The sequence below is a fragment of the Streptopelia decaocto genome, assembly GCF_964273445.1.
Source record: "Streptopelia decaocto genome assembly, chromosome: 3".
Classification (NCBI taxonomy): Eukaryota; Metazoa; Chordata; class Aves; order Columbiformes; family Columbidae; genus Streptopelia; species Streptopelia decaocto.
The window spans coordinates 24,287,198-24,306,377 of record NC_138656.1 but is presented as its reverse complement, the minus strand read 5'-3'; the positions used below and the strand labels follow the sequence as shown (position 1 = coordinate 24,306,377).

Genomic DNA, 19,180 nt, shown 5'->3' with positions numbered 1-19,180 from the left:
CCTAAAGCGTGTAGAAAAGTACATGATCTGTTCTGTGTGGTTTAGAAAGCAAATATGTTCATTGCTGGTCTGTCACATACAAGGCTCCATGTTACACATTAACATCTGAAGGGAGATGATCCATTTACTCTGTCAGAGATTTGGGGTGTTTGTTTTCACATGTGTAGCAGCTGTGTCTGAGCACAAGGAACATTTGTTCTAGGAGGGGCTGGTTCAGCTGGGCAGCATGGGCCTTGCTGCATGAAGTGTGTGGTGCCTCTGGAGTCACAGCAGCCACAAGCTGTTTTCCAGGTATCTGTGTTTTGTGTTTGGTATCTCCAGCTTCTAGATAAGCTGCTGGTGTCTTTGAAAGCAGGCTGTGAATGTCAGTTTTGCACTGCTCTGCGCTATTTTAATGTTTATCCAGTAAACAGAGCTGGAACAAAAATTACACAAATTACTGGAACCTTGCTAAAATGACTTTGACTTTTAACCCAGAAATGCATATACAATGAAATGCTGGGAATACTTTGGACAGCTAGATGATATTTTTGGATATACTGAAAACAAACTAACTTGTGTCTAATTACTGGGATTATGATGGACTATGATTTGAACTTGTGACGGAGCCAGGGATGCAAACAGGAGCATACTTGACAGAATGCCAAGAAGACAGTGCTTTATGAAAAGGGAACAGCCATGGCTGTTCCACAAGCATGTTTCTGTCTTCCAGGGTAGAAAGCACCTTTGCTTGTTTTGTGAATGGCACTTATGAAGACAACTTCTGTTACAACACAATAGCTATTTTAAATTCCTTTTATATTCAGTCCTCTGAGAAGTGTTTCTCATTGAGAGTAACAATCTCTTAGGCAGTTCCTGAGCTGCCCAGCAGCTGTGCCTGACTGGAGCAGTGTCTTTGAGGAAACAACAGACCTGTGTTCTGAGAAGGTGCATTGGGCTGTGAGCTGATGTCTGCAGGGAAACTCTCAGAGTTGTGCTGGGCCTTGCAGGAAAAGGTTAATGAAAGGGTGACCAAGAGAACCGTAGTTCTTCCCCATCTGATCTCAGACCTCTGTGCTCCTGTGGTGTATCATGACTCACCTTACTTGCTCTCGTAGCTTTACACTTCCACTGAGGCTGGAAACAGTCAGGACAAAAACTTCATGCCCTGGCTCCTTCCAAAGGAGCTGAAAGCTGTCCCTGTTTCCTGCTGTTGGACTGTGAGGATGCTGTGGGACCGTTTGGGTTGGGTTTTCTAAGCAACCCTTTCCTGCTGCTTCATGCAACCTTGACATCATGGCTGCTGTTTCAAAAGGTTAGGTGTGTGTAGAAGGACCTATTTATTGACAAGCAGCTAGGTTAATAAGGGACATTAAAAATATTGTGGTTAAAAAAAATAAGTCCTCTAATCCCTCTGTGCTACCAGTGGTGCTGAAACCCAAGCTAATACAGGCTATGAGCTGTTTGTAACTGCAGTGTGATGTCTTCCAATCCCATCGCAGGCCATACAGAGCTTCAGAGCAGATTAGTGATATAGACTCCATCACTGTGCGGTAGATGCTGGATGGATCACCCCAAGTGATGTCATTCCATATGCAAAAATACTAGGTTTGGACACCTCATTGCAGCAAAGCAGTAAAATACAGCATCTGCCAATAAAGTACGGTAAAATCTGTTAGTATATAAATAGAGCCAGATTCAACTATGGCAAAGAGTAAAATTCCACCTAAGTTGCACGACTTTTCTGCACCAAGAGGCTGATGAAAGTCTGGGGTTTAGCACCTGCTGCACAGCACAGAGCCTTGCAATACAGGTAAAGGTGAATTGTAGCAATTACTGTAAGCCAACATGTAGGGCATGATGCAGAGATGACTCTGAATATGGTTATTTAGCATGTGGCTGTTAAAGAAAGAATGAATATGTGACAAGGTGTGCCTTAAAAATCTGTTCTTTCTCCCTTCTTTGGGGGGACACAGCTAGCTACATTGCCTTGGGGTTGATCTGATCCTTCCAAGATTTCTCTCTCTCCTTATAGCAGGTTCTTGCCAGGTTGCTGCTTGTGCCCAGCCTCTTTGACAGACATCTCTGCCTGCCTGCACAGCCTTTTATCTCAGCTGTTGTTAGCCAGGACTTAGCTGTAGCTAAGTGCATTAATAGTTTTTTTTGGCTGTTGCTGTGTGGGGTTTCTACCTCCCATCAGAAGACCTAGTAGGGTTGCCACACTCCTTCCAGTGTACACTGTAGACAGAGCAGACTGATCTAGGTTACAGTGCCTTTTCTGTCCTTAGGTGAGAAAATTGAAGTCTCTGGCTGCAGAATTAAATGCCATGGGCAGTGTAGGTGAATTAACGCAAATTACTAATTGGAATAGAAAAAATTGTACAGGTATGTTTAAGGCACGATGCTGCAATGATAATCAGTGCTTCAGTTCTTCACCACCTCCTCCAGTTCTTGCATATATAGCTTCTCTCTTTTCACATTCTCATTTTCTCTTTTCCTGTGCTCTTCTTTTCCCTTCCAGTATCTTAAAATAGACCGCCTAGCTTCAGAGCTGCACAGAAGGACTAGTATAGGTTTGATCTCTACAGGGCCTGCTGATGGCTCTTATGTTTTAGAGATTTTAGTGACTGCTCATGGAAAGATACCATTTCCCATAGTACTATTTAGAAGTACATGAGAGCTATATTTAATACCTAGATATGAGTACTATTAGACTGTCACAATTGATGAATCTCATAGTTGTTTTTTAATTTTTTTTTTTTTCCTCTTTTCTTTCTTTCTGGAATACTTTATGCTACAAACTGCATTAACTTGTTCTTACTTGAAGGGATAGGTGTCTGTGTGCCTGGGACTCCTCTGCTCTAAAACAAGGAGTGTTTGTGGTTGCTAATTCTAATTTGGACTCATCCTTTTAGCTAAGATGGAAGAGTGCAGAGACCTTGGAAAATCTTTTCCTCTCTTCTGTGATGGTGGCCTGTGTAACTTCTTTCCTTGCTCTGACTGTCAGTGTTTTATCCTCATGTTCCTGTGGTGTTTGTGTTGGAGGACCTGCTGCTGCTGTCAGCACTTTGTTTCTTCATCTGTGCTGGGGTGTCACTGTTTGTCCCTTGTCCTTCTGTCTTGCACCAGTCACGTTGTGGGGGGTGTGTGTGGTTTTGTTTTTGTTGTTTTGTTTTTCTTCTCCCCTCATTTTTATGGAGTTTTACAAGAAAGTGTTCAAGGAGATTTCTCACCTTGTGAAGTCTTACTTTGGTGAAATACCTTGCAGTTGAAGACTACATGTTTTAGTAGATGGATGGGAAGTTAAAGTTTTCCTCCCTGTGTACTGTGTGACCATTCATTTTAGTTTTCTCCAGATTGTCACACATGCACTTGAAAAGCTACCACCATCTTGTGGATTTAACAGGAGAGTTTCTCTATAAACAGATGTTTTTTGATTAGTGTTTCTGTAAAGTTAGATTTCTTATTATCTTGAGTGTTACTGACTCCTGCTTTCCTAGTCACTCAAACACATTTAAGCCACACCATTCTTCTATGTAGTCTTATCTTTGGCAAATATGCCAACATTTATTTTTTCCTAAACATTTACACCACTGTGGAACCTTAGGTTTGTTATGGGGCACAGAATTGGTAAATTCACAGCAAGTGAAGATCTGTAAGTGTCTTGAACAACAGGCAATGAAGATGATGTATAAGATACAGACATGATAGTTATAAGCACATTGGAAAGCTGGAAGAAGAATTTGTAGGTGTTTACTCACTATCACACATTTGTGCTTCAGCATGTGAGGTTTCACTTTTAAGTGGCTTTTCTTCTTGGTTGCTAGAGCACAGTACTGTCCTGAATCTTCAAAAAGCAAGAAAGAATCGTTCTGATAAATGTGATGCAAATTAATTGACTATTCCAAAATGTTAACAAAAAAAAAGAGGGAAAAAGATCACTTCAAACTGCTTTACCATAATGGGCTCAACCTTGGTCTTACTTTTTAATACTTACAGTCTTTTTCCAGTAGCAGAATTTGGTCACCACCCCGAGTAACTCACCACTAATATAATATATAACATACTAGAAATGATGAGCTAGTGGGCTTACTTCACAATTCCAAACTGCCACCTGCTGCTAAAATCTGTAGCATCTCTCCTTGATGCTGAAGTGTCCGTCTACCCCAGCACCTGCCACATTTCACTTAAGTAATTATTTGAAAATTAAAGGTTACCTACTCTCCTGTGAAAGTTGGTGGAGCCTCATTCCAAAATCAGCAGCTCTTTCCCTTCCTGAAATAAATTTTAGGGTTATAAAACTGTGTCCAAAGCGGTCACAAACCTGTGCTGGATTATAAGTCGCATTGTCACTTACGGTGTGCCTGAGCTTTTGTTTGGCTAATATGGACAAAGGAGTCTGCTTCACATGATGTAAGAAGTGTTTGCCCTAAGAAGAACAGAGGTCCTCTTGAACCAATTAGGCAAAAATAACAGCTGGGCTACCCACTAATAAGGAAGGTGCTGCTAAACCTCTTTTCATTGTGAGAAGAAATAAATCTTTTAAGGCTTACTCCCTTGCATTTTTATAGAGAGCGATTCTTTGAAAAATTCAGCAACCCAGCTGGGTGATATGTGCAGGAAGACTATGAAGAAGATAAAGAAACTTTTAAAAATAAAAAATGGTATTATAGCTGTTAGATTTGGCAATTATAAATGTTTCATTGAAGATTTCAGTATTTAGAGAAAGTTTTACTGTTTGAATTGTTAAGAACATGGAGTTTGGGGTTAGCACAACAGGCAGTCTCCTGCAAGTTCCTTGTAGCCTGTGCTGCAAGAGGACATTCCTTCCTGGAGCAAATCTCTTCTGATATCTTCTTAAATAAAGGCAGCCCACATGTATTTTTAGTAAGTCTGAGAAAAAAGCAGGAAGATTTGGAATATGGAGGTTACAGAGGATTGCGGCAGGTAATATTAACTTTCTAGCCTTTTCTGTGGAAATATCCAGCTAGTCAGGTAGGGTCTGATGTCCTGGCAGGTTGGTTTTTCCTGAGGAAAATCCATAATTCCTGGTGGGGGATGATTTGGAGGTGGTCAAACACAAAGGAAGGAAGGCACGTTTAGACTTCCTGGGTGGGTGCCACATACTGTGAATTACTGAAGGTGGGATATTTTATATGTTAGTGGCACGTGGTGACTAGGGTTTTGTTAGTAACCATCCAGTAAGATGCACATGTTCCATGTGACTTCATGCTGCATCTGTGGAGAACAGTTAATGACCGGCATAAGTTTGAGGGCACTTCTGTGCATCTGAGAGGTGTTCTGTTAGTACCCCAGATTATTTTGAGAAAAGAGACAGATTTTCCCATGGTCCATACTGCCCAGATTTCTTTTTGTTCATTCGAGTTGATTTGGTGTGGCCCTCTTTCAATAGCAATTTGCTGTTAACACCTGAATGTAAGTCATTTTCTTATACAATGGAATCACAGAAAACTTGATGCCTCAATAAATAGTTAACTGAGTTGAACACTTAATACTTCAACATTGCAATAGTGAATCTTTCAAATGTATGTATTCTTCTGAGGGTCTATGAGATGTGAGCAGAAGACAAAAATATTGCTATTTTCCCAGATGCTGCTTCCGTGCACCTATTCTGTGAAAATGCTGCTTCTCTGTATTTTTCTTTCAAATCAATGGACTATGAGAAAACAAGCAGGCAAGTCACAGATTAACTTAGTGGCATAATTATTCTAATATTTGTGGTTTTCCTCTGTCAAACCTTCAAGATCATTTTTATTAGGAACGTCTGTTTTAGTAAATACATTGTAGCTGAGCCATCCTTAGAAATAAAAATTAAAGAATAAATTTTGAGTCATTGGCTGCTATCCTAATGTCCTGGCTACTGTTACTTTGGTCACCGGGTGGCCTGGTTGGCCTTTCCAAAGCCAATTTTCATTTTAAGATATTTTTATTTATTTGAAATAGGCAAAGCCTTTGAAAAATGAGGGAGCAGCCTGCTTGTGCTTGTGTAGATGAAGGCTTATATGTGCAACAAAGTAGCTGTAGAGTTTTTATATTCTGTTTGCAGTAATAGTAAACAGAGCATCTAAAATAACCACTTGCACATTGCAACAAACACATCATCATTTGCTTAAAAAGAGTTATAATTACAGTTGACGAAGCATGGACACCATAAAAAATGCATTAGTTTGGCTTGACACATTAATTACCTGTTTTTGCAGATGTTTTTATATATTGTTGTGTGAACAGTTTACAAAATAATTACAGGAAAGTCATATGGAAAATAAACTAAGTGGGTGGTTTCTCGCCTTAATATTTTCATTCATGTGAATGTGTGTGAGGCACAGCTGCTCTGTAGCAAATGCAGAGGGAGAGAGATGGAGAATCTTGAGGGGTTTTTATTCTAAGGTCTCTATGATCAGCTTTGCTACACTTTTATATCTTGCTTTAGCAGTGTAGTTTTTAAACATGTAAAATGACATTGCCGATTTAATCCCAGTGATCAGGAGGGGGGAGAAGCTTTGATCCTGATCAGATGAAACGTAAATCTTCTAGTATCTAGGAAAATAAATGAAAAATCAATATTATTTTAAGCAGGATGATCTTTTATGAGCAGTTGTAAAGATTCATCAAAGGCTTTGACACAGTTTAAACATTTCCTGTTTGCTGCCATTTAAAGAAAAATGCCTTTCAAGTTTAAATTGCAATTAAAAAGAGATACCTCTTTAGATTATTGTGGGCTAACCGCAGAATGGAAATAGAAGCTCAATATGCTCGCACAGTGTTTAAATCAAAAGGTCTCGACTAGGCATAAATGAGCCAATTCTTTTGAGAGTACACATTTTGTGTAACTAAAAACACTGTCCCATAACAAAATGTAATATTGCATTTAAAAAAATACATAGTCTGCATCACAGCTTTAACATCTGTCAAATATAAGGATTTTCTCTCGTACTGTGTTTTAGTGACTTATTTGGTTTTAAGTGGAGAGTTCTATGACCTGAAATTTGGCATAAATGCTAAAGATTATTTTTAGTTTAATGGGGTCTTTATTATTACTCATCACCCTGTGTTGAAGGCTTTTTAAGTAATTTAAAACAAAATTAATATCCAGTATTTCTTTGTAGATTTTTGTGAGTTATTGGCTGTTTAAATGGGAATTTGCACTGAAATGTAGCTTTTTACTTTTTCTCGGTTAAACTAATATAAAGAATAGAAAGTCAAAATCCTACTTCCATAAATCCGATTCTCAAACAACTACTTTATTACAGTATTGAGAGACTGAACTATTAATGATCTTATTCACAAATAAGATGCAAGAACTTGTTGAATAAACATTGTTTTGTGAATCCACACCCTCTTTTATGGCTGAAGATTTTAATGAGCGAACAGTTTGCAAATGTTATTTAACAAATTACTCAGGAAGGAAAAGTAGAAGGAAAACTGAAATTAATGTCTTGTGAAAGTAGGGAGAACAAAGACAGCTTTAAGGAGACATGGTAGTTTGTTTGCGTTAATTACTGTAAAATTACTGAAGCATTGTAAAAGGCAATAAACATCCAAACTAAATACACATAGCTCACAATTAAGCAGTAAGCTTGACTTTTATGATAGCCTTAGACACTAACCTAGCAGTTTTCTACCAGTCTGCTTGAAGAAAACACTGGCTGAAGAGTTTATTGTTGCTATGCAGATGACTTTTTTTTTTCCCCCTAAGGGATTGCCACTTCTTGTGTCTTAAGAGAGTGTGGGCGATCACCAGTGCATCGCACAAAAAAGTTTTATGGTGCCATAAGATTAAATGTCAAGATGAAAGCAAGAGCGTTTCAATCACGTTTTAAGAAATTGCAACACACATTTATAAAATACTGTGGGTCTATTCTTTTCTGATAAAGCCAAATCCAAGTTCAAACAATTGAGCGTTGTTGAGGGTTTTTTAATCCCAGAGGTGAATAAGACCAGCAGTCTTATCTAGGGGAATTTCACCAGGAGAGTCCTACCAAGTGAAGGTGTTAGAGGTGCTGGACCTGGGACAAAGTTCTCTCTGTCTTTAGAATGAGAGAAGTTACTGAGAAGTTGGTAAATATCCATAGTACTGTATGCTGAAAGTGCACGGAATTTCTGACTGTCCATCTTTTTCCCAAACGAAATGTGGCCCAAGGTGTTTGCAGAGTAGGGCTGTGTGAATCTGTCCAAGGAGGTGACAATCACTTTTCTCTCCTGCTGTGAGGTGGACAATTAGATTTACAACAGATCATTTACAGCAGAGCTTGGAGTAGGTTGTAAGTCTTTGGCACTAATTCTTGTGACTGTTCTGTGTGTTTAGGTAGTTTGTAGTCGTGATACGATAGGGAAAGGGACTATTTTAACAGTGTCAAAATGACCAGTAGTATACCACGGCAACATAAAGTGGAAAAGAGCTTCTGCCTTCTTTTCTCTCTGAGTCTACAGATTGTTAAAAGCAATAGCAATGATTCATTCCCTCTTCCATGGGGTGGAGGAAACAGCAGCTCTGAGAGCCCACAGCAGAAGAACTCTCCGTGAACCTTCTAGAGAGACCTTGTACTTAGTTTTTCATTATTCTCTGCCATCTTGAAAGCATTTGGGGAAAACTAAGCAGTCGAACAACCCGCTCCTTCTCCTTTCAGAAGGAGCTGGTGTCAAGGCTAGCCAGGTCAGGCTGACTGAAGGATCAGAGCGATTCTTCCTTCTCTGAGCTGCTGGAGAGATGTGGCTGCAGCTTAACCCCTTCTTTGGGTCCTACCGGTAGTGATGCTGAGGGCAGGTTTCTGAGGGGGGCTTGCATGTGTCCACGCATAGTCTGTATGGACATGGTTGACCATAAACAGGTGGACACAGGCAGAAGGATATTGCCTTTCCAGACACCTGCATAACCATGGGCAGTGTGAACAGCCAACCTCTTTTGAACTACTGCTGGTCAGGTCTCTCTGGTGTCTTGCCCCCAGCTCCATGATCCAGTTCTCAGACACTTTGTTTGACTTGCCTGCTTATCTGCCTTTAATTTTGTTGGCCTATCTTACGCACAGAGAATGCTGAGCACACTAATGCAGAAAATAAGGAGGAACAGAGTTTAAGAAGACAAGGCAGATAGTGGTGGCCGGGTACAGGGCTCAGTCAGACAGGTGCAGCCTGCTTACACACAGCCGGCCCATGTAATACCTACCTCTGTTTTCTCATGCTTGTGCCACCCTTCAACCTTGACCCTTCCTTTTCCTTACCTTTAGTCCTGGCCCTAAATGTCTTGTGCATTTCTACAATCCCCCTGAAAACATCCCACAATGTTTTGCATACAAGTGCTTACACAGTAAATTCTCCCAAAGACATTCCGTAATCTGTTTGCCTTTTATGAGACTCATTCTTGATAACCCACAGTAATCCTGAGGTTTGTTTTTTTCTTCTTCTTCTTATCAGTTACCAAGCTTCTGGCTGAACTTCTTCAAGGTTACACTCAGAGGTTCCTTTCATCAGTGTCTTAGGAGTGCTAGTCTTCATTATTGTCTGTGTTATCTGCAGTTTGTTAGGGTTTGTGTATTTGTGTGTTTAGTTTATTACCTCTTGTGTTCCTTGCCTTATCTTTCATGTTGAGCAGCTGTTAGTCTGATATCCTTGCAGTTCCTTGCCCTGTTTGAGCATTGGTTTGTGAGGGGTGCTGGCTTGCACCTGTCGGTGCAGAAGCCTGTCCTGGCCAAGGCTGTGCTTCTGCGAGTCCCAGATGGCCTCGATTATGGCTTGGAAGGGACTGTCAGGGCCATGCGAAGTCTCTGCTATTGTTCTGACTTCTTCTGGGAATGCTGTCACTATTTTTCAACATAGTAACCTCAGTTTTCTTTTATAACAATTGTGGCTCACAGTGTCTTTATCTTTGCTTGCCGGTTGACTGGTTGCGTGTTGTCGTCACAAACCGAGTCTATTGTAACAATATACTGCATGTGATGTGAATGTTTGAACTGAAACTGTAAGTTTTAGAGTGAACACAGAAACTTAGGCGCTATCACGGCATTCTCAGCTCTTACAAGAGTGTGGGTAGATCAGACATAACACAGTGGTGATGCAGCCACCTGGGAAGTGAAGTAGTTTGTGAACACAATTCTTCCTTTTCTATTGTGTCACCCCAAGCCAACGGGCAGGGAGCAGCTAGCATCGGAAAGCTGTAAGCAGGAGTTCTTTATGTCTCTCACGTTGCCTTCTGGCTATTAGTAGTATTTCTGGGTCTCCTTTGTATTTAGGAAAACCCATGTTAGAAAAATGAAGGGGGAAAAAAAAAAGCACAACATTTTTAAGAATTGTTTTGTTGTAAACATCTTATCACGTCTTCCCTAATTGAGGGGTTTTTTTTGGGTACAACATTTGGATCAGTGGTTTGTTTCAGTTCTTACTTATGTTACCATAGGAACATATACCAGATCACAGAAAAATGAGGTAACAGTTTTTGTTTACCTTAGTCTATAGCAAGGCTTAAATTGTTATTTTTGTAGAACTCTGAGATCATAGTATTTGCTTTTTATTGATGCATATCTGTAGGTTTGATTATGACTAACCCAAAGGAAATTAAAAAAAGTAGAATCAAAAGCAGTCATGTGCTTTGATTACTTAGTACCCATCTCTCCATAGAAAGAATGACTTTGTTTTTCTCCATTGAGGTGAATCAAGTCCCACTCGTCGAGAAGCAGTGAAAAGGAAAACTGCAGAATACCTTATGCGTGCTGAAAAAATTTCCAGTCTCTACCATAAATCCTCTGAAGATGCATCTGTTCCTATGGTAGGCTTTAATTTCTTTTTTTCTGAACCTGACTTTGGTATAATTAAATTTTCCTGTCTTTTAGCAAAGCATATTCATGCTTGACATTCAAAAACTGTCTAGAATTTCCCTTTCAGGAGACCTGAGGAGTATTTGGTTGATATGTTTCTGTTAAGTTGTTGCTCTTTTCTGATTCTTGGTTGGTTGCATTCCATAGCATTATGAAGAAAGGTTGATTTAATCCAGGCCTCGATTTTTTGCATGCTTTCCTTCTATTCACGTTTTTAATAATGCTAAAAAATTTAAAGGTAAAGCCAAAACCAACACTAGAATGTAATGTTTCTTTCACCTTTCCCATGGGGATATTGGTCGGTCCTGTATGGAGTGAGAAGACTGTTGGTTTCCTTGGTGTGTAGAACATAATGGTGTGTCAGAAGTGAATCAAGCACGTGGCAAGGGGACGAGATGAATTTCCCACAAAATAAGTACTTAATTGAGCCAAGGGTCTTATTGATCCCTTCAAATGTCTCTCTTGGATATGCTTGAGTGATCAGCTGCTTCTTGATTTCTTAAGCAGAAACACCCTTATCTGTACGTGTACGAAAGACAAACAAAGTTTGTTCCAAGATACCCTCAATAAATTTCTACTTTGCCCTTCCCCAAACAGTTCCTTTGGGACTTATCTGTTCCTACTTTCGACTTTTACTGCAGTCATGCTAAACTGTGTGTGATTGTCAATGACTGCCCTATTGTAGTAAATATAAAAGTTACCAACTTCCTCTCTCTGCATTTATATCAGTGAGGACAAAAGGGACAGAAGATTATTGCTTCTTATTTTGCACAGATCTAAAAAAATGCTTCAAGGAGAACATACCGCAACAATGTGAAGCCTTATAAAGTCCAACTGCCTAATAAGTTCGTTAAAAAAGCAAAAACATTGATTTTGAAGGGTAACTTTATGTTGAGAGCCCACAAGTACAATTTTGAAGATGTTCCAAATGGGATATATTTTGTGACATTTGAAGTCTTGCTGCTGCTATGAATTGTACTTTGAACAATTTAGTGTTTTGGACTGATATGAACTCCTACTAGGTAGTCTTTCTTTAGGTCAAGCACCCCTGAAAATGACGAAGAAGCTATATTGAATGAAAACCTCAGTGTGTTTGGAAACCGCAGAACAAGAAAAAAAAAATGAGCAACCTATTTTTTCCTTTTTATAAGTTTAAAAACTAATTGTGGTTTGGAAGGAAGAAGAAATAGGTTGCATTTTTTGTGTGTGAACTTGAGAGGTACAGTATTTTCTCTTTTATGCTGTACTGAATAAAGCACATGCCTTCTTTGCAGATCCAAAGGAAAGCAGGATTTATTGGGATAAGACAAGAAAAAAAAAAGTGAGAATAGAGGACCATTCTCCTTCGATGCTGAAACTCAAAATTGACAAGTTAGGGCAAATCTGACTTTACACAAGGAAAATGTTGCACCTGGCTTATTCTCATTTGTACAAAAAAAAGAAAGAAAAAAGGCACATTTCCATGATTTGGCTTTGTTTTACTGAAGTCTGTATGTGTATTTTAATATCCTTTATTTGCTGTTCTGCATAATGCATAAATTTGACTTTTGTCTTAGGGCTTTGGAATTTGCTGGCATCAAAGGCAGATGGTGCTGATGGGTCATGATGGTTGTGGTGAGGAACAGCTTGTCTCCAAGTTGATAGCAAAAACTTGATCAGGAGAAGGACTTAATCTCCCAAAGTTACTGTAAGGGTAGTAGTAGGAACCACTAAGAATTGGTGTCCTTGGTGCTTTGGCTTAGTGTCTTAAGGAAAATAAGGAATGTCATTCTGAAATCCTGTGCCTTAGTTACTGCTTGCACTTTTTACTGCCCAAAGTAGTTTATATTGGAGTTTGTGTGTATTATTCCACCCACGTGGACAGCAGTAAGTGCACTGAAATGACCTGCATCTATGGGCAGCATGGTTCTTGGGAGGTGCTGGTGGAAACATGTAGGTATTTTGTGTCCTTCTCCTAAGTAAATGAAGTCTATAGTGTCCAAGGTTAGTGTGTATGTCTCCTTGCAACCCCGCTTCACGACAGCTTGATGCTTGTCCAGCTGCTGTTCACAAGCCACTGGTCATACTGGGGCAAGGCTGGTCTGTTACCAGTAGCACCTCCTACTGCTGTTGGTCATGCTGACTCATACCATTTTTTGTTCATATTCTCATGCTTGGACAGGATAAATAACCCACTACAATACCTTCTTTGCCCACACGGATCTATAAGGAGGTCTCATAAATTCTCCTGTGCTGAAGGGACACTGAAGACTTTGAGAAGAATCACTGCATTAGGACAGGAAGCCTTTTCTAGAAGCATGGCCAAGTGCTGCTACACCTGGTAGCCCAGCACAGTTTGAACCGTACAACTGAAATTACTTTTGCAAGAAGATGATGGACAGATACTCTACCCGAGTGGTACTTGTGGCTGTATTTTGATGGGCAGAGTTTGTTTTTGTTATGGGAAGCATGGTTCAGTGCAGGGACCTTCACAGGCAGTGAGGGACCTGAGACTGTTTGCGTTTGGGTATTTAAGGCAAAGTGTTCTTGTTCATGGCCTGACATTACAAGGCAGAACTGCTGTGTTGCCCATGTCTGGTGTTAGATAACTTTGTGTTTCCTATTGTGCCCTTACAAGGAACAACCACAGTGATCAGCATCAAAACTAGGCTCACCTGAGACATGACATTTCACTTCTTTCTCATCCACCAGGCCAGAAGAATGTCCAGCCAGGGAAGAGATAAGCTCAGAAGTGCAAGTTCAATTATAGCCCCACACCCCTCAGTCTCTCACATCTGCCGAAGGCTCAGGGCTGCCAGCCATGTACTGAGCCCTGTGCAGCCGCGTCAAAAGGCTGTGCCTGCTAAACATACCCCAAGCCTCCCACTTGCCATCTGAACACCTCATGGTGGTAAAGCATGGTGGCTTTTCTCTGGGACCCTGGGGCAGAAGGAGGTGAGCTTATTCTTCCACAACCCAAAATGCCAGGCCCTTGCCTCTTCAAAGATTTCCCTGGAGGCAAAGGCCTGGCGTTTCAGAGCCGAGAAGCAAAAATTATCTTTGGTGCCATGGAAACCAAACAAAGAACAACAGTAGTTTGTCACTTTTCTTGCCTCAACAAAAAGCCAACGGTGTAGCCCTCAAGGATAGCACCCTTAGCAACCACCCTGCTGCTGGCAAGTCTGAGTGGTGAGGAGAGGAGCACGAGAGGAGGTGTTTGGAGAACCCTTGGCACTGTTAAAAAAAGGTTATGGGTAGAGGGCTTAAGGATGATAGAAGATTTCTTAAGGCTGAAAAGAAGAACAGGGAACTGACGCAACTGTGACTGACCATGAACTTGGAATTAACTTGACAAGGTCTTGTAAACATTGAGAAAAGCCTTTCTGTGACCCATAGGAGTGGGAGACGTGGAGACAGCTTCTGGGGGTTGTAAACAGGCATGTAGACCTTCAGGAAAAACAAGCTGCAGCAGACACTGTCCTTCTCTTCTTCCTCTGGCACAGCACAGCAGCCTCAAGGGCCTTCTTGACGACAAATGCTGTGAATGGGTAGCAGCAGGCAATTTTGCAGATTCTCAGGCTGTATTTTCTCCTCTGCTTCTTTATAAGTAGCGGGTCTGGGGATGCACCTCCAAGCCTGAGTAGAGCTGCAGCAACAGCCTTTGAATCACACTGGGTTGACCATCAGAAAGTTGCAGTCTTACATAGCTGTCAGCTGCAAGGCCCAGCACAGCTACACATACAGCCTGTGGGTTCATTTTGACTTTGTTAGTATTTTTAAAATGCATTTTTTTAAACTGTTCAGAATGATTTCCGATTCTACTTATGGCCATTTTTTACTATTCAGAACTGTTCCTTTTGCACCATCATCAAAGCTGTTGTCTCTTAAAATGTCAATTACTTTTAATTTTCAAAGCAATTTAGTAACAAGAGGTACATGCAAACCTGATGCCCAAACAGGAAAAGCAGTCTTAATTCCTCATGGAATTCATAAGATATCTCACTTCCTAAAGTTCTCATTAACTGTGCATGCAACTTACTTGAAGTGTAAACAAAATACATTTCTGTAGTTCTGTTATATGTGAATTTAACATAAAATAAGAAATTCAGTCTCAAGGCTTCCAAGATCACATTCTGCATTCCTGTCTGCTGCTGATTCCAGATGTGCATAACCCTAGATGTGTCCCAGCTTCAGGGAAGATACAGTCTCCACTAGTTGATCACTGGGGGCTTTCTGGAGCACACTGTAGCTCTGCTTGGCTCAGATGTGTGCAGAGATGCAACCTGGTACGCTTCTGGTGCAGTGCAAAGAAGGGGCTGGGATGTTCTACCAGACCAGGAGAGCTGGAAGCTCTTTTACACCCACAACATGGAGCCTTGCACCTCAGGCCAGCAGTATCTGCTTTAAAACAAGGCATCTCCTTGCTGTAGTCGAGGGTCTGGCGGTGCTACAGGTGGATAGTTACTCAAGTCATCAGACACAGACCTCTGAAAAGTGAGGGGGGATCACATTGTGATGTGCAGCTCTGCACAGATACTCATGAAATTTCTCTTTTTTATTCTGAGGTTCTGTGGTGACTGCTGTCAAAAGTGGCAGTGGCAGCAGTAGAGTCATTTCCCATCAGATGGTGTTTGTATCACCAGGCTGGGGATGGTGCTCTTGCGTTAAATGAGGTTAACATGAGAGGCTCTTCCTCTTCCTTGCTTGGCTGGTGGTGTACTTCTCTTTCTCCCACTGCTCTTACAACTGCTGGTAGTGAGGCCAAAGCTGAGGCAAGAGCTGTTGGCATATCTTATTGTGTAGCTTGCAAAACGAGAGGCTTTTGAAGCCAAGTGGTGGCTACAAACTCTTTACAGAGGTCAGCTTTGCAGTCAGCATCATCCTTTTCCACTCAACGTTAGCACAGGCTGGCCAAAAGGTGATGGTAGGAAAGGAGCTGTTGGAATTGGTGACACTGATCCCCAGTAAGACAACTCCAGCTGTGCAGCTGTGGTCTGGAAACAGTTTCAAAATATGTTGGGCTGAGCTGTGGAAGGGAAAGATCCTGGGATACCTGAGCAGTGTGCTGGGCATTTGGACAGGCTGCTGAATGCCTTCTGGAGGCAGAGGTAGTCTGCCACTTTCTTTGGAATATAAATGCATTATTTGTAAAGGCAAAGTATTTTTGTGACCCTTCTTCCTGTTGTTTATTTTATTTTATTTTTATTTTTTTTTATTCCTCTATTTTTGATGAGAGTGCTTTCTTAATTATTTTCCTTGTTGCTGGCTATATGCTGAGTTTGGATTTTTACTCTATTCTGAAGAGCAGGCAGCTTCATAGAGTGCTTAATTGCTCTAGTTCTGGGTACTTGGGGTATTTAGAGTTTGCTTCTGGCTTGCCCCACGACAGCATATGGTGCCTCCCCATCACTGGGCTCCACTGTTAGACTTTGCAACAGTGAAAGCAAAGTACTGTAAAGGGAAAAAATAACCTGAAGCTGATAAAAACAGAGAAGCTACTGGGAACTGTGTAGTTGAGCATGTGATTGTTAATAGTTTTAAGGTAAGAAGTGACTATAGAATGTGTATATGGAAAACAATGTGTGTACACGATATTGATGACTGTGGCACCATTGGTGATATTTTAGAGAAAGACCCAAGAATGTGTACTGGTTTTTTGGGGGTCTTCAGACATGATGGGTGCAAAAGTCTGATTTTATGGCATTATTAGACAACTATTAACTTCTGTAGAGATATATGAACTTAATTAATGGTTGAAATGTTATGCATAAGAGAAAATTTTAAAAGCTTGATTATAGAGAAATGGTTATAAAACATAATAGCATGCAGAGAGAAGTGGAAATCTTTTATAGTAGTCTAGAGGAGTTGGAAATATTCTCTTTCATTAAATGTATTCCTTAGAATGCTTTTGAAATCTTGTCATGAATAAACTCTGTGTTAGCACAAATCTTTGTTTCAAAGCAAATATTTCGTTATTGCAGAAGAATTGCATACTCTTAAAATACAACCCAACAAAAGAACTCCCTCGACCTCCCAACGGCTCACTAGAATATGGAACCTAAATTAGGTCTAGAGAAAAAACTTAATGTAGATTTGTTTTTTCTTCTTCATACTAAAACCTTTAGTGACTTGTAGAATCTGGGCTCTTTTCTCTTAACTGCTGCTGGCACTCTTGCTTGGCAGTGTTTACATGACAATAATTATAAGACCCAGACAGATAAACGATAATAAATAATTAACTCTTTTTAACGTAGAGCCCAGTAGGTGAACACAGAAGAAAAGCACACTTTTCTCCACGCTTTTTAAAAACGTGTTTTTGAACCTTTCTGTTAAGTTTTGTAGGCAGTGCTAAAATAAGAGTTGATTTTTGAGAACGAATTTGGAAGGAGAAATGGCGGCTGACTTGTAGCATGAAGGGGAACCAGTCTGGGGGGGGGGCTTTGGGGAGGTGTTCTCGCCTTTGAGGGGATGCTGGAAGGGAAACCTGAGAGGGGAAGCAAATGGAATTACCTAGTTCAGGATTATCAGTTTTTCTGGGAGTTTCTGATCACTAGGGAAAAACTCTTGATTTTTCCTGATACTTAAACATTCCATCCACAACAGAATTACTTACTAATGGTTTTCCTTTGTGACATATTTCTTAAATATTTTTTCTCAGGATACTGACAAATTAAACAAGGAGCTTTTGCTTCTTAGAAACCTAAAAATCAATGAGTTTCACCTTCCTTTTCCTTTACCTTTGTGCAGTAGAAGTGTACTTGGGGACACGAGGGAATGCTAAAAAGAGTTTGGCATTCAACAAGTCCGCAAAAGAAGTTACCTTTCCCATGAGGAAGAGACCCAGGTCTGTGGTTCTGCTAGAAGCTGCCTGGTGAATTTTTGGGGGATGATCTAATGAATTCTCTCAGCTGGCAACGAGAAACTTCTGAAAATGTTTGTTAACATGCCAGAGGTAGATGTGGTGCTTAAGAGGTTGATCTTTCTCCCAGAAGACTTCCAGTTGAAACGCTGTTCCCTCTTCTGACATGCAAGCTTTGAGTTTGCCCCGAGAAACTACAAAACAGCACTGACAAAAATCTGTGCATGTTAACTACTTGAATAGTTAGCACCTGCCAGTTCTCTTGCTATGGTGTTAATTTCTAGATTAATGATATGTAGCTAGCCACCTTTTTGTAAATTAGTTTTAGGAATCATTTCTGTTGTGCACCTTGTTATTAAAAAGATTTCATAAAGCTCACCAGAGAGCAAGAGAACCTTGTTTATAGTTCTGTATTTTATGTTCTTCAGACTTAAAAAGCCTCTAATTTGCTTTCTCCTCCTTAGTGATCTCTGAATTATTTTGTATCCAGAATACCTTTAAGGCTTCTATTGATTATTATGATGGGGTAAGAATTCAGCAATTGATTGCCAGGTTCCATTAAGCACAGAAAATAAAGAAATGCATTATTTTTTCTTTTTAAAATTTTTGTTTTCAATGTTATCTCGATTTGTATTTACTTGCAAGTTGTTTTTTTACCCCCACTAAGGACAAACAGAAAACTTCTCCTTTCATCTTCACTCTCTCTGATTTATGATAAATTTAGTTTCCTTCGGCCTGGCATTTGCTTCAGCAGGCAGTCTTCCTTCAAGTACCACCCTGATTGATGTGTAATCTTTGATATCTTCCATTAGCCTCCAGGATCACTAAGTTCAAGGCCCTCTTGGAACCTAAGGAGCCCTGCCGAGGAACTGAAGGCCTTCAGAGTCCTTGGGGTGATTGACAAGGTAATTCTTCAGTATCTCTTCAAGAGTTCAGTCATAAATCGACTGCATGCTGACATTTTGTCTTTGAAGCTGTGGATCTTAAGGATATGAAACAAAAGGGGAAAATGACTCAAATGCATCTGCACTTTAAAATAACAAAAGTAGAAGAAAAAAGGCTTTTATCTAAGCAATTCATGTAAGGTCATGCAAAATATATTTGAGCTAAAGGATAAGGTACATGTTTGGTGGCATTCAATAGGATGAGGCCTGTTTTTCAAAAATGAAGTCATGGTTACAATACTGGGGTAAGGACGAGTTGATGTATTTTCAGTTGAATAAACTGGTAGATACTTGAAGTACAGAAAAATAGAAATTCCTGCTTTTGAACAAAATGGGGACTGGGAGTTGGGGGGGAGAGAATGACTGTTCTCCTTCCCTGAGAATTTGGAACTGAAGTCCTCAACCAAGACAGATTCAACAATGAAGCCAGACATATTTTTGACTCATGCAAATAATGTCTTCCAAAACCCCAGGGTAATACCCCTCTGTAAACAGTAAAGAACCATACAGATTTTTTTGCAAGCCTAATTAAGAGACAAGAGGAATTGCTGCATTGTTTTGATAAAGTTGATTAGTAATCACCTTACCAA

At 40.3% G+C, this 19,180-nt stretch overlaps 1 protein-coding gene across 10 annotated transcripts in view; it reads left to right on the top strand.

The window, feature by feature from the left end:
- The window catches only part of RPS6KC1 (ribosomal protein S6 kinase C1), a 92,921-nt gene that overhangs the window by 30,930 nt on the left and 42,811 nt on the right, over positions 1 to 19,180 (top strand). For all 10 annotated transcript variants that reach the window (XR_014183805.1, XR_014183806.1, XM_082050013.1 and 7 more), the window contains 2 exons: positions 10,641 to 10,759; positions 18,459 to 18,551. Coding sequence is in view for 8 of the 10 variants with exons in the window: in XM_082050013.1 (XP_081906139.1) it covers positions 10,641 to 10,759; positions 18,459 to 18,551 (212 nt within the window). In the remaining 2 variants the exon portion in view is untranslated. The remainder of the gene's footprint in view (positions 1 to 10,640; positions 10,760 to 18,458; positions 18,552 to 19,180) is intronic.